Raw genomic sequence first — 15,552 nt, forward strand, 5'->3', positions numbered from 1 at the left:
CAGCTCAGCTCACCTACTGCTACAGTTGTCGCCGCTCTAAAGTTCCCGATGTGCTCTTCACCACCATCGACTTGCCTGCTGACGCCAACATCACTGGGAAAGGCTGCCTGATTCAGGCCAGGTAAAAACCTGCCGCAACAACCTGTTTGTTTTTTGTGTCATACAGGAGAAGTATTGTTTAATGGAGAGTTTTTTTTTGTGTACTTAAATATAATAGTTTTAATAACTAATTTGTAATATATATATATTTAAATTTTTTGCCTTGGTGACAGTACATAATATTTTACTGGTTATTTTGCAAGACACTAGTATTCAGCTTAAAGTGCAAATTCATGCTTAACTAGGGTAAATTGGTTATTGAGGACAGTCATTGGACAGCAGTGGTTTGTTTTGTAGCCAATTGTAAAAATGCATTTCTCAAGGAGTCTAATAATATTGACCTTAGAAATTTCAGCCAAACTGAAAAAAATTAACTAATTTAATAGCTATATAATATAATATAATATAATATAATATCATATCATATAATATAATATAATATAATATAATATAATATAATATAATATAATATAATATGCAAAAAGTCATTTCTTTGTTAAACAATACTTGTGCAATTTCTATTCATAATAGATATTGAGACGAAATATTTTAGTGATTTCAAATATTTAAATTTTTGCTTTAATAATATTTTGCTTATACGTTTTTGTTTTTTATTATTATTTTACTAATAATTTATATATTTGCCATAATGAAAAATCAAATGCAAATTTAAAAAATATAAAAATTTATATAATTTCAAAAATTTCTTTCAACACTATAGTTTAAATAAAAAATATAAAAAGAAAATCAAACACAAGAGTCTCAAAAACTTTTTTTAAGAGGAACTACTTTCTTACGCCATTCATGCACATCTGCAGCTGTCAGAACAGCAGAAATCATTGCTAATTCACAAACTGCACTTTAGAGCTAGTGTTTGATTGATTCTAAATAAAGCATAAATATACATTTATAAATTTTAGTATAGCATAAAATCTAAAGTAATGACAAAACAGGTGATTTTGCTCACATTTTTAGATTATAAGGATGAACGGCATGATGGTCTGTAGACCATCAGTCTACAGAGATTTTGCAGTATTTCTCTTATGCAGTCAGTAGATCACAATAATTAACCCCGAAAAAGCCAGAGCAAAGTAAACACTACCAGATTATTATGGTATAAATATAGCACTACAACATACAAAAGAGAGAGATCAACTTAGAATGTCACTTACCTGATTTATAATGATTTGATTAGCTGCAGTTTGTATTGTATGCTGAAAAAATGCTGTTATTCTCCCAAGGACTTAATATTCGGTCTCTGTCACCCTCTTGTGGCGAAGCCTCAAATATCTTTGCTTTGCTCAGTATGACAGGCTGATGGCCGCCAACGTGCTGTATCTTCGACATTATGAATATTTAAAATAGGCACTATCCTTCTAAATAAACTGCATAATTGCAATCTAAACAACAACATTCTCAACTAAAAAAACCTAAAAAGGACATTATGTTGTCCAACAGCTGCAATATTTGTCAAACTGTAGTGAGTTTATTGATCTGCTGTCACTATGTGGGCGGAGTAATACACAATGGCGAAGAGGCTGAATGAGTGCTGATATTACTTCAATGGCTCACGACTATCAGCCAATCAGAAATATATATATATATATATATATATATATATATATATATATATATATATATATATATATATATATATATATATAATATTTTTAATTAATTAGTTAATTTATTTTTTACTCACTCCAGCCAAACTGAAAGAAATAAGACTTCCAGAAGAAACCTTCATTAAGAAATGCTGCGAAAGTATTCTATGCTCTGTTAAACATCACTTGAAAATGAGAACAAATTTCAGAAGACTAAGTATTTTGTCTTCCACTGTACATAATATATGCAGCATAGTAATATGCATATTTTAAATACATTGTCACGTTGCATTTTACTATGAATAAAAACAGACACTAAATGTTTTTAAAATGCCCCAAGTAACTTTGTTTTCAGATTTTGGGTATAGGTCAAGTCAAGTAAATTGCATTGTGGGATAACAGTGTTACTCACAATGTGCTCTTCTTGTTTGCTGCACATATATAGGCTTTGTCGGACTAAAAAGAAAGCCCAGGGAGAAGGAAACGCCACAGCCATTAGCAATCTTCTACCATTTCTGGAGTACGAGCTCCACACACAGCTAATGAACAAATTAAAGCTACGGGGCATGAATGCTTTGTTTGGTCTGCGTATTCAGATCAGTGTGGGAGAGACTATGCTGCTGGGACTGGCGGTCAGTGTGCTGTTAACCATCTTTTCTCAATACGACTATACATGCTGCTTTTTCCATGCTAATAGATGATGTTTGTTAAATCCAGTCCGCAACAGGAGTCTATTTGACTGCATTACCTGGTCCGGGAGGAATCCAGATTGCAGGAAAAACTCCCAGCGACATCACATACGAACAGCACATCTCCAATATGCAGAAGAAAATCAATGACACCATCGCTAAAAACAAAGATCTGTATGAAATCAACCCGCCTGTAAGTACGCACATTTACTTTTATTATATAATTTTGTATCATACTTTGACAATGCCTTATTTTTAATATCATGAGACAACTCTTGTATCTGGAAAGACTTTCAAATAATTACATATTTTTAAATATATAAATTATATTTAAGTAAATGTTAATATATAAGATAAGGTCATCTAAAACAGTTTATGTATTGTTGTCGATGCCTTTTTGATATGGCTATTAGGGATGCTAATTTTTTCGCAACTGACAACCTCCACCGTTTTAGTATTAACCATTAACCTGTCCAATTAATATTCAATTATTAAATAATTATGGAAAGAAAACCCTGTTGCTCCGACTTGTTTGCAAAGCAATGCACGTTTCAGAAAGTTTTGCTTTTGCGGCTTCATGCTCCACTTGTGCAAAGAGACCGAGGTGTTTATGACACGGATTCAGGACAGAGGCATCTCAATCAATGCTGGTTTGGCATTAAGTCGTTTAATTTTGCTTCTTTGGCGAAATAGGCTCTGTCTGTAATTGCACACGTAACTGCTCCACGAGTTAACAAATAGCCTATGTGTAACCGTTTAATAGTATTTAATAGCAGTTCATAGCATTAATCGGTTAAAAATACATTATTTCGGTTAACGGTTATTTGGTTAATCTGAGCAGACCTAGTGGCAATTACTTTTCAAATTAAGTAGTTAAGTACTTGAAATTTCAACACAGTTTTTAATTTAATTGGTTTTATTTAATTAATTAAGCTTATTTTGAAACATAGTTCATCTGAATATTGTGAGAGATTTTTATCTGAAGAGACTTTAAAATGTATTATTTTGAAGTAAATATTAAACCATTTTAGATTATCTTATGTATTGTTTTTTTGTTGATGATGTCTTTTTGATGTGGAAATAAACTAATTAATAATTAAAATTTAATAGTTTATTAAAGAAATAATAATTTTAATTTAAACACGATTATTCATTTAATTTATATTAAGTTTATTTTAAAACATACTTTTACAAGTTCTTTTTCTGAGTGTTGTGACACAGTGGTTTTTATCTGAAGATATTTTAAGTTAATTTATTTGAAATGTGAATTCTTTAAAAACTATAAAATGTTTTATCAAAAGTACATTTTCAAAACTTATTTATATTTTTGTCTTATGTATTATTTATTGTTGTCTTTTTATTGTTATGGAAATCTGTTGTTTATAAACTGCTTGAAATGGCCATTAAAGCAGATTTGCTGTAAAATAATAATTTAATTATCTAAATTCTCCCTTTTAATTAATTTATTTGTGTTTTCCACTTGTTACACTTTCAAAAACATTGCTTAAACGTATAAATATATTTATTTTTATTTTCATTGTAGGAGGTCGTTGAAGAAATCATCGGTTCGCCAATCCCTGAGCCTCGTCAAAGGTCTCGTCTTTTTCGTTCTCAGTCTGAGAGCTCAGATGAAGTGTCAGAGCTAGACTTATCACATGGGAAGAAGGATGCCTTTGTGTTAGAGGTAAGAAGAAGTGCAATCAGAAGATGAACAAAGACATTTAGGAGGTTTTAATGTTTTACTGCTCTTCTAGATTGATGACACTGACGCTGTGGAAGACATACATGCACTTCTGACTGACTCCCCCACTCCACAAGGTAAACACTTCTACTAGATCAGCAATGTATATTCACCTGTCCATGTCTTTATCCATTTATTAGAATTAGCATTTATATTACTTGTTATAGCATACATACATTTAAACAATTTACATTCTCATAAATAAAATTTACTTCAGTTTTGAAGATTAAAAATCTGCGAGGATTTTTCTAATTATCTAGTCAATATAGCACACAAACTATATTTTTTGTTGTGTATGGATGGATGGATGGATAGATAGATATCATTAGTATATTATTAATATGCTCATGTCTTTATTTCAGGTTTCTACAGCTGCAACACTGAAATCATGCCTGGGATTCAGAACTGGACTTCAGCTATACAGGTGACATTTATCCCAGTTATGCACTATTTGCATACATTTCAAGGAACAGTTCCCCAAGTCATGAGGGGGCATGAGCGTTTGGGTGTTTACAATTACACAACAACAAGACCTTCCACTCTTTTGTATTTTATGCTGTTTTCAGTCCCAAAAATGATTTTGTGATGTAATCGAACAGGCAAAACGTATACTAAAGTTTGAAAAGAGTGTAATATTTTTTGTGTGCTTTCAGATGTTTACCTCTGTGAGGGTCTTTCGCCTTAATAACGCCAACCTAACCAATCAGGGACTGAATAAAATTTTCAGTGACCTCTGTGAGAACCTGCTCAAGGTGGATACATGTTCTGTTCGATTTCATATACTATCATATTATCTCATTTTATATTATGCATATTTTTTTATCAAGAGATAATTTCATGGTCTGATGTGACCTAAACTTAGATATATCATTTGAAAGGTTTTACATTACTGCTCTAACTGGGAAATGTATGCTTGCTCTGTAGAGTTTGTACTTTAAATTGCGGTCGATGGTTCCCTGCTGTCTTTGTCACCTGAACTTCACCGTGGCCATACCTGAAGATGAGCTCATACAGGTAAGAACAAACATGCACACCTTTTTGTTGTTTATTATTAATTACTATTTTGCCTCGTTAATGTCATGAAACAAATAATAAAGTCATACGTAACATCTAATAAATAGAGCTGTGGTGAAAAATAGTTTGAGAAACTGATTCTGAGATTTTCAAAATTCAACGCTTTTCTCTCTTGAATGGATTTTTGGCTTGATTGTTACCAGCAGATGGCGCTGTAATCATTACTGCCATATTTTGCTCGCTTTTAATTTCTTACGAATACCAATGATTTGTTTACATAAAATAATCATTATTATTGTTGGCAAAGGTTTAAGTGAAGAGTGTTTATAGTGAGCTGTGTTTGCATTAATCTAGTGACAAATTCAATTTACCTTTATTTGTATAGCGCTTTTACAGTGCAGATTGTGTCAAAACAACTTCACATAAAAAGATTATAGTAATTTGAACAGTGTAGTTCAGAGTTTAAGTTCAGTTTAGCTCAGTTCAGTGTGGTTTAATAATCACTACTGAGAGTCCAAACACTGAGGAGCAAATCCATCAATGCACGGCTCTACAGATCCCGCACTTTGCAAGCCAGTGGTGACAACGGCGAGGAAAAAAACTTAACCAATTGGCGAAAGTGAAGAATTAAAAAAACCTTGAGAGAAACCAGGCCCAGTTGGGCGCAACCATTTCATAATATATGACATAAATGTGAACTTACATGACTCAGCTGAACGCTCAAGCACTCTTCCTTGTGGACATTTCTGTGTGGGGTTAAAAACAAGCCCATAGTGCCATCTGCTGTTAAAAACCAAGTGTGTCTCATGCCTACTTTTGAGTGAAGGCCCCTTCGCTCTGTCTGCAGTGCAAGTCATAAAGCTCGCCTCCTCCGTGTTAATGACTAATAACACTTGAGCCCAAATAAAAAAAATTAATTACACTTGCAATAAAATGTTGGAAAGATGGTTTTGGTCTATTAAGGCACTGGTTATCATGCTGATATAGGCACAGATCTTCATTTTTATAAAGAGAATGTTTTTAGCCAGTAATTTAATGCTATAAAAACGGGGCGTGTCATCGTGATTGATATTTGTGATTGACAGTTTCTCTAAACAGACCGTCGGAGCTTTGGGAGGAGATTAAAGTGTTATTATTTGATTTCTGTGTTATTTTTCTGTTAGGTTGCAGTGACGGCTGTGGCAATGAGCTTTGACAAAGAGCAGATTCTGGAGAACGGCAAACAAAGTGGGGAGAAGACACTGACAAAGGGTGAGCATGTGCTGTGCGTATCTTCATATAGGACACACAACTCTCTGAGAAAACCTGATCTTCACTGTCTCATGTTGATTGGCCTTTGCAGCAATCACAGAAAATGATGAGCAGCTTCAATTCAATCTGGAGCTCAATCCTGAAAGCTCTCATGCCAACCCTCTCAGCTCACCCAAAGGTAAGCCATCTATTTAAGTTTTACAGCTCTATTTAGGTTTTCCAGCTCTCCTTGATAGTTATTTTTGTTAATCATTATTTTTCTGTTAGTACTTGATAGTAACTGAAATCTTAAAATTGGTACTAGCAATGACATATCATCTCTTGTTCCATTCATCTGTTGTTCCATCCATCCATTTATTCATTCATTAATTCATTCAGTCATTCGTCTGTTTTTTTGTCCAACCATTGTAACTTCCATTGTTCCATCTCTTTGTCCATTCATCCATCATTCATTCACCTTTTGTTCCATCAGTTGTTCATTTCATTCATTTATCTGTCATTCTATCTATCTATGTATTGTTCCATCATCCATCTATTTTTAATCTGTTTGTCCATCCATCCATTATTCTATTTCTTTATCTAACTTTCCATCCCTCTATTTATTAGGTCATTGTTCTATTATACATTCATCGTTTTATCCATCTATTGTTCCATAGGTTTATCTTTTGTCCTATCAGTTGTTCCATTCATCTATTACTCCATCCACCCATCTGTTCATTTATCTATTTTGCATCATCTCTCCATCTTTTGTTCCAAATTCGCTCCATTTATGCATCTATTGTTTTATTTGTTTTGCCATCCATCGATCAATCGTTCAATCATCTCTCTATCAATCCATCAATTGTTCCATCATTTATCCATTATTCCATCATTTCTCTTTCCGTCATTTTTATATCCATCAGTTGTTTCATAATTTATTTATCATTTCTTCATCTCTCAATCCATCTACCCATCATTCCCTCTCTCCATCCATCCATTGTTCCATCATCTCTATCCATCCATTGTTTCATCATTTTTACATCCATTATTCCATCATCTTTTCATCCATCCATTGGTCAATAATTTCTTCATCCTGTCTCCATCCATCCATTGTTTCATAATTTCTCTATCATTCCATCATCATCCCCCCCCCCCTCTCTCTTCTCTCCCACCATTTATTGTTCCATAATTTTTCCATTCAGCTCCATCCATCCACCCATTGGTCAATCATTTCTTCATCATGTCTTCATCAATCAATCCATCCATCCATACTTGCATACATCTATTGTTCCATAATTTCTCCATCATTCCATAATTTTTCTTTCCATCCATCCATAGTTCCATTAATTTTATGTGCATCAATTGTTTCTTAATTTCTCCATCATTCCACCATCTCTCACTCCATCTATCTTATCATTCCATCTCTCCATCCATCCATTGTTCCATCATCTACATTAATCCATCCATTGTTCCATCATTTTTCCATCTGTCATTCCATCATCCATACATCCATCTATCCATCCACTGTTCCATAATTTCTCCCTCATTCCATCATCTCTCTTTCCATCCATCCATGGTTCCATAATTTTTATGTGCATCAATTGTTTTCTAATTTCTCCATCATTCCATCATCTCCCACTCCATCTATCTATCATTCCATCTCTCCATCCATTCATTGTTCCATCATTATTCCATCTTTCATTCTATCCATCCATCCATCCATTGTTTCATAATTTCTTTAACATTCTATCATCTCTATTTCCATCCATCCATAGTTCCATCATTTTTTTGTGCATGAAATGTTTCTTAATTTCTCCATCATTCCACCATCTCCCACTCCATTTATCTATCATTCCATCTCTCCATCCATCCATTGTTCCATCATCTATATTCATCCATCCATTGTTCCATCTTTTTTCCATCCATCCATAATTTCTCTATCATTCCATCATCTTTTTCTCCACTCATTGCTCCATCATCTCTATCCATCCATCAATCTATTGTTCTATAATTTTTCCATCCATCATCTGTCCATCCATCCATCCATTGTTTCATCATTTTTCCATACATCCAATGTTTCATAATTTTCCATCCATCCATTGTTCTGTAATTTCTGCATCATTCCATCAGCTCCTAATCCATCCATCCATATAGTTATATCTGTTTTGTCTGTACACCCATCTATCCATTTATCATCTTTCCATTTAATAAAAAGGCAAATTATTTCATAACATTAAAAAATCCCCCATATATATTTTTTTGTTATTATTAATATTATTCTTTTGTATCAAAATGTAGTGATAAATAATGTTCTCCTTCTCATGGGTATCCTGTGTGTTCCTCAGGTCTCTCCGAGGTTGGCAGTCACCCATCAGCCAGAGGTCAGTAGCTGCTGATTCACTGCTGAGAGTTCTGGAGGCATCAGGGTGTTTTTTTTTTCTCCCTTTTGATTTCTGCTCCTTTTGTGTGTGACGGTTTGAAGTGCTCCAGCACACACCCCCAGCATCATCCATTTTACCCCCTTTTTTTCTTTTTTTTTTCTTTCTTTCTTTCTGTGTCTTGTTTCCTCTTCTCTTTGTCCCTCTTTTGTGTGTCATTGTGTGTCTATGTACATGTCCGCGGATTCTGTGACCGCATGTGCACATATTTGTGTGTGTCTGTCTGTGTTTCTGTGTCTGATTGTCCGTCTATGTATATTTGTGTATGTGTGTGTGTGTGTGTGTATCCAGCCCCCTCAGTTGATTACAGTTCCTTTGCAGACAGATGCAGCTCCTGGATAGAGCAGCTTAGACTGAAAGCTCACACCATAAGACGCGGATCTGTTAAAACAAGTAGGAGCACACGCAAAACTCTCTTTCATACGGACACACTCACACAGACCCTAGTCAGAGTAGACTGCAAAATTGAAAGGGATTTTTATTTTCAGGATCAGCTTTGGCATCATTTACAGCCTTTATATACATTATTGTGAACATTTTTGCCCCCAAATCAGCATTTTGAAACATCTCAGAAGAATCATCTGACACTGAAGACAATATAAATATTTAAATTGTAATAATAACTTACTTTGTGACCCTGGACCACAACGTCTTAAATTTCACGAGTATTTTTTGGGAATAGACAAAAATACACTGAATCGAAATTATGGATTGTAATTTATGGCAAAAATCTTTAATGTATAAAATGAAGAATATGTTCCATGAGGACATTTTTGTACTGTAAATATATGAAAGCTCACATTTTGATTAGTAATATGCATTGCTAAAAACTTAAATTTGGCAACTTTAAAGGTCTATCACACTTAAAGGTGCTGTATGTAAGTTTTTGTCTCTTCTAAAGCATAAAAATGCCATAATATGTTTGCAGATGTTAAGAAATATTCTAAGTGAACATTCTTGTTTATCTGAAAAGCATTGCTGAAGTCAGATATTCTACTTCGAAAATGTGTGTTACGTGCAGTGCATGTGTCCGCTACCGAAATGCAACCTCCAGTGGACAATAGCAGACTCCGAAATGAGATTCATAGTTCCACATGAGGGTATTATTTAACAAATAATATAATTATTTTGAACGTAAACATTCGGTGAGCAGGTTGCATTGTAACACCGTGTCCCAACAACATGCCACATGATGAGATGTGCAGTGATCTGCAATTTGGCTGTTTGCTCCAGACAAAACACAATACAAATTTAAACGCATCCATTCAGAAGCAAAGAATAGTGCACTGCAAACTTTCAAACGGATTGTTTTATTTTCAAGATCTGAGCTGATCTATCTGCTGTTGCTTTCAGTAGTATGGCAATAAGTGTCATGTAAAATGGCATTCAAACTCACATTATTAGCATTTACACTGAATAAAGCACGTGAGGTGTGTCTGAGATGATCATTTTCTGTTGTTCACCTGTGAGAAATAGAAGTCTTTTCTAATATATCCATTTCAGGTGTTGGTTTGGACAAAACTCCTTTTTGTATGGAAAATATACCTTCTGTCGTGTGCCGTTGCCATTAAAATCAGCCTTAAATCAGCCTTTAGGCTTGATAGTCAGGCACACTCGCATTAATCTGGCAACCTGTGCTTGCGTGCACTGGACAGAGGAGGAGCAGAGTAAAAATGTGTTTTGATCCAGGAGTGCAATAACCAGTTTAACCACAGGGTGGCAAACTTACATACTGCACCTTTAACCAGGTAAAAAACCCATTGAGATTGAGATCTCATATACAAGGGTGACCTGGCCAAGAAGTCTGCAGCACACCACCTTATGGAAATAAATAAAATAAAAAATTATATAAATATAGAGTTAGTCTTTCAGCAATTCCAAATTACAATATGTTAAAAACACATACACTAAGAATTGGATTGTTGTTGTTTGATGTATAGGATATGATGGATTTGAATTTAATTAGTCAAAAATCATTGCTTATATTAAGTAAAGAATATGTCCCATGAGGACATTTTGGACATTTCCTACTGTAAACTCAAATTTTGATTAGTAATATGCTTTGCTTTGCTAAGCATACATGGTAGCGCAGTGGTTATCGCTGTCACCTCAGAGTAAGAAGGTTGCTGGTTCCCCGGCTGGGTCAGTTGGCATTTCTATAGGCCTTTTTAAACACAAGCATTAAAAAGTCAAATTTTTTGTAGTCATTTATTAATTTAATTAAATATTAACTTCACCTAATGAGACCGATAGGCACAAGTCTATTCTTGATTTAATTTTGGAGATCATCCTTGTTGTTCAGTTGTGGTCTGTATGTATTTTTAATGTATTGGATTGCCATAAATGCGTTAAAAAGTTTAACCTGTTGCTATAAAATCTACTGCAGCTGATAATTCTAATTGTTTAATAAAATTGATTTGACTTTTGGAAATCACCAATGGACATTGTCCCGCGACCTCCACTTTAGGAACCACTGCTGTTGGTGAATTGGGTAAGCTAAATTGTCCATAGTGGATATGTGTATGTCCTGGTCCTCCAGATTGGGGGTTGAGCACTGGGCTAACAGCTCGCCTCATAAAAACGATATTACGAAACACCAATATGGTGCGACTAAATATCAATTTCGATATAAATGGCCCTGGGAGTAAGGAAGGAAGTAAGTAAGTATGCTTTGCTAAGAACCTAGAGCCCCTATTATGGGTTTTTGAGAATGAGCTTCCATGCAGTGTGTAACAGCTCTAAGTGAATGGAAACATCCAGCTGAGGTTTAAATCTAAAAGTGCAGCATGTTTAAAGGTATTGATTCTCTAGCGAAATAGTCGACTCAGAGTTGAATAAACGAATCGAGTTGGGTTCGGATCTTTTGTTTGATTGCATCGACGTCGATACGGTACATCACCAAATATGTACTTTCAGATCCAATAAAATGTGCACGCGATTTCCCTCCACGCAGTAGCCGAGGCACGGGGGATCACGGGACTGATCATAACGCGAAGATGGCGGTCACTGATAAATGGAGATTTGGCTGCGAGGAAAAAAGGGTTAAAGTTCATTTTCACAACTGCACCACAGTAAAGCCAACCTAGTGCTGTGTTTGTTCCTGTCATTTTTCTGATTATTGATACAATAATCTACGCTGCATCTCTGGATTCACCAGCTGTTTGCTACTGAAGGAGCAGCAGAGACTATTATATATAGGACTTTGTCAGTAACTTTTACAGTTCAAATGGACCAGTTTCTTCTTCCTCCGGATCATAACATGTAAGGGTCATTAAAATCGTTGCCTCGTTTTGTGTAGTTTGCAAAATATGTGTTTAATAGTGTGTTATAAGCGGTAATGGCCCCGCGCGGCTTGTAATCACCTATTGATTTATAGATCAGTGCGTGTACTGTATCTCTCAGGTTAAATCTGTATGGGGCTGTTCACATATCACGTTCAAAACCACTTTAGAAACGTGATACACGCTTTATCCTTTACCGTTTTTAAGAGTGTTTCTGAACTGGCGCTCCTCTGCTGTTTGCCTTTACTATGGCCACCATCAGCTGTCCGTACACATGCGTGGCGTGGTCAGTTTTCAAAAAAACTCTACTTTTGCCACTGTGTGGATTAGGGTTGGGCTGATAGATGATGTCATCGTCCATCGCCAATGGCTAGTAGACAACACGATGCCGAGCCTGCATTGCGATCCATCGCCCCGCCCCTGTCGTACACCCGCTTGCGAAAAATACACACCCAGGCCTTGTTTACACTAATATGTCTTAGTGTTAAAATGGCATTTTAGAACAAAAATGATCCACATCCACACCGTGTTTTACCTAGCATTTCTGAACAGCCCTCCGTCCGCTGAAACGCACATCACGTGACCACACAGACACAGCCACACACACAGCTGCACGCTGTCATGCGCTCCTCTGAGCTCCAGGCAGAGAGCAGTGCACGTTGGAGAGTTTATGAAGGATGTACCGCTGGATCGCGTCTCATTACAGTTGTTTTTATGCATTTGCGGGACTCATAATGCCTGCAAACGAGTGATAATCTCCTGGAAATCGCGCGTCTCCCTCCCGGTCCTCAAATAAGTCATGCACCCTTCTCACCCCGGGATCCCTCCTCGCTCTTCAAATTAGACATCGAACGATGCCAAATTTGTTGACATTGCCCAACCCTAGTGTGGATTAATACTGAATGTGTCATTGTTATTACTTAGGGTTAGGTTTAAGAGTAGAGTAATATTCTGGTGTTTAATTGTATTGCTTTATTGTATTCCTGCATTGGGCTCTCACATACTCTCTGCTACTTCATACTGTAGCCATGGTGGGCATTTCTCTCTGTCCTGGCTGAATGCAGTCGACCAGTCGCAACAGTCTGGGTCATCGGTCCAATCACCACAGATTAGCTTCGCGCTAAGGAGGGGTTTGGGAACAAATTAACTGCTGACTGATTCATATGGGAGTTGCTGGAATAATAAGGTAAAAATAAATGCAGATTATAAGACAATGAAAGTGTTTTTTGACCTTGCACACATATCAGCATGTTGTTGGAGAAATAATAATATGACCTTTTTAAAGGCAAAATAGGGGCTCTCTAATTTGTACAACTTTATTTTGAAAAATTTTCTTCCTCAGATTCCAGATTTTCAAATAGATGTGTCTCTGCCAAACGTTGTCCTATTTTAACAAACAATTCATACGTGGAAAGCTTATTGTTTAATGTATAAATCTTAATTTTCAAATAAATGACTGATTTTGTGGTCCATGGTCACATACACAAAGTTTTAGATAAATGCAATCAACATGAGCATAAGAGTAATCAAAAACAAACAAAAGCAAAAGCACAATCATTCAGAAGTATTCACTTTTCTGTAGTGCATGCATGCATACATTCCCCAGCCCTCAAAAATGAATATTGCTACAGTATGTGCATTTGTTTTCATTAAATTTATAAAAGCCCTAGATCCATATTTTTACACAAGCCATGTTTTTCACAGTGTTTTGATGGCTGACTTATCCAAATCTATGGATACCATGTAATGAATTATTGATATCTACGGCCTTGTTTCATTAAAAATAGGTATTCTGTGTCATATTTAAGATAATATCTACTCTGACTACAGTCTAGACCCATCCTTACACACACACATTCTTCCTATGTCTTGCATCCACAAGCAGACGAGTCTTGCTGCCGGTTTGCCGATCTGATCAAACTTGATTGACGGAGTGTGAAAGTTGAGTGCTAGAGAGGAACTGGATCTTTCTTTCTTTCAGTTGTGTGTCAGGGGTTTTATATTTGAGCTGTTGTGATGTGTGTGTGAATGGAAACGCATCACTGGCTGCCGCTGTGTTTGATAGACCCATGCAGAGTCGCATATGATGTGCAAATGCATCATATGCAGCAAGTATGTTTCTGCAGGTTGTATGGTTTAGGGTTGGGTGTTATAGTTTAATTTATTACTTAATTTATTGCATTTTTTGATGCATTATTTGCATGTTGTTCATTTATGTTCTAAATAAAAGGTTTTTATAATTATTAATGTAAATTCTAAGAGTGGAAAATAATCTAAGCATGTTTTACACTCTTTTTCTTCACTAAATGATCACAAAAATTTAAATGCAAAAATACGGTTTTCGTCATCTTCAATGATAACGCTAGTAATATTATAAAAAAACATTACATTAATGTAATATATATATATATATATATATATATATATATATATATATATATATATATATATATATATATAAATGTTATTACCATGCTAACTTAATTTGTACTATTACATTTTTATTATTTTTATTATTATTAATACAAATGATTAATTGTAAAATATTGTTTTTTAATTGTTTAATTTTTACTTATTAATTACTATTAATATTGATAGTCAATGACTACTGTTAAATTATTATAATTTATATTATATTAACTATAATTATATAATTTTCAGTTTTGGAGAAAGTTACTTTTGAAAGTTGTGCTTTACAATATTGAGTTACTCCATCCAAAAAGTAACTAATTACTTTTTATGACAAACTTTGTTACTTTTTTTTATTTTTTATTTGGTGATTAACAAGACAATACATCTGTATACAATACATCATAGGCAAAATTACAGATTGTCTTATTTTTCTTATTTTCCCACTATTCCCTCAAAATAAAATAAATTAAATGTATGAATTATAAACAAAAATATCCTCTGTAAGAAAATTTTTTAATAATAATAAATTAAAATGAAAAGAAATTCTTTTAAAAATAAATTAATTAGGAAGTTTACAATTAAAGCAATATATATATATATATATATATATATATATATATATATATATATATATATATATATATATTTTATTTTTTTTTTTTTAAGTTCACATTAAGGAGTCAGTATGTCCTCTTTCCAATTAATTACTGTGTATTAAATCTGAATATCAACTGAGGGTAAGCCTTTGATATAGTCTAAAACAGGGTTCCAGGTCTTGTAAAAAGATTTGAGAGATCCTGCAAGTAAACATGACTTTGTCAAGTTTTATGTAACTAAAGATTTCTCTGATCCACATGTCATGTGATGGAGGAATCACCTGTTTGCATTTGATAAAAATTGAAACAGGTCTCATTATGTTACAGGTCTTATTATCTTACTTTTGAGTTACGTTTGCATTACTTTTCCTCTTTCTAATTCTTTCAGAACTTGAAGGTTTTTTTTTTTTTTTTTTGTAGAGAAACTCTGCATTTAACAGCCACCCAT

General features: G+C 34.4%; 1 protein-coding gene across 50 annotated transcripts in view; it reads left to right on the forward strand.

Annotated features, from left to right (window-relative positions):
* Positions 1–15,552, forward strand: part of c2cd5 (C2 calcium dependent domain containing 5) — a 64,202-nt gene that overhangs the window by 38,317 nt on the left and 10,333 nt on the right. For 21 of the 50 annotated variants that reach the window (XM_087291697.1, XM_087291702.1, XM_087291700.1 and 18 more), the window contains 12 exons: positions 1–121; positions 2,149–2,335; positions 2,421–2,585; positions 3,936–4,076; positions 4,147–4,210; positions 4,496–4,557; positions 4,787–4,885; positions 5,058–5,147; positions 6,311–6,398; positions 6,490–6,576; positions 8,723–8,758; positions 9,107–9,208. The exon at positions 1–121 is cut by the window's left edge and continues 71 nt beyond it. In XM_087291697.1, the coding sequence (XP_087147823.1) occupies positions 1–121; positions 2,149–2,335; positions 2,421–2,585; positions 3,936–4,076; positions 4,147–4,210; positions 4,496–4,557; positions 4,787–4,885; positions 5,058–5,147; positions 6,311–6,398; positions 6,490–6,576; positions 8,723–8,758; positions 9,107–9,208 (1,242 nt within the window). 50 annotated transcript variants of the gene reach the window in all.

This window comes from Danio rerio, chromosome 18 (genome assembly GCF_052040795.2).
Source record: "Danio rerio strain M-AB ecotype USA chromosome 18, GRCz13ab, whole genome shotgun sequence".
Taxonomy (NCBI): Eukaryota; Metazoa; Chordata; class Actinopteri; order Cypriniformes; family Danionidae; genus Danio; species Danio rerio.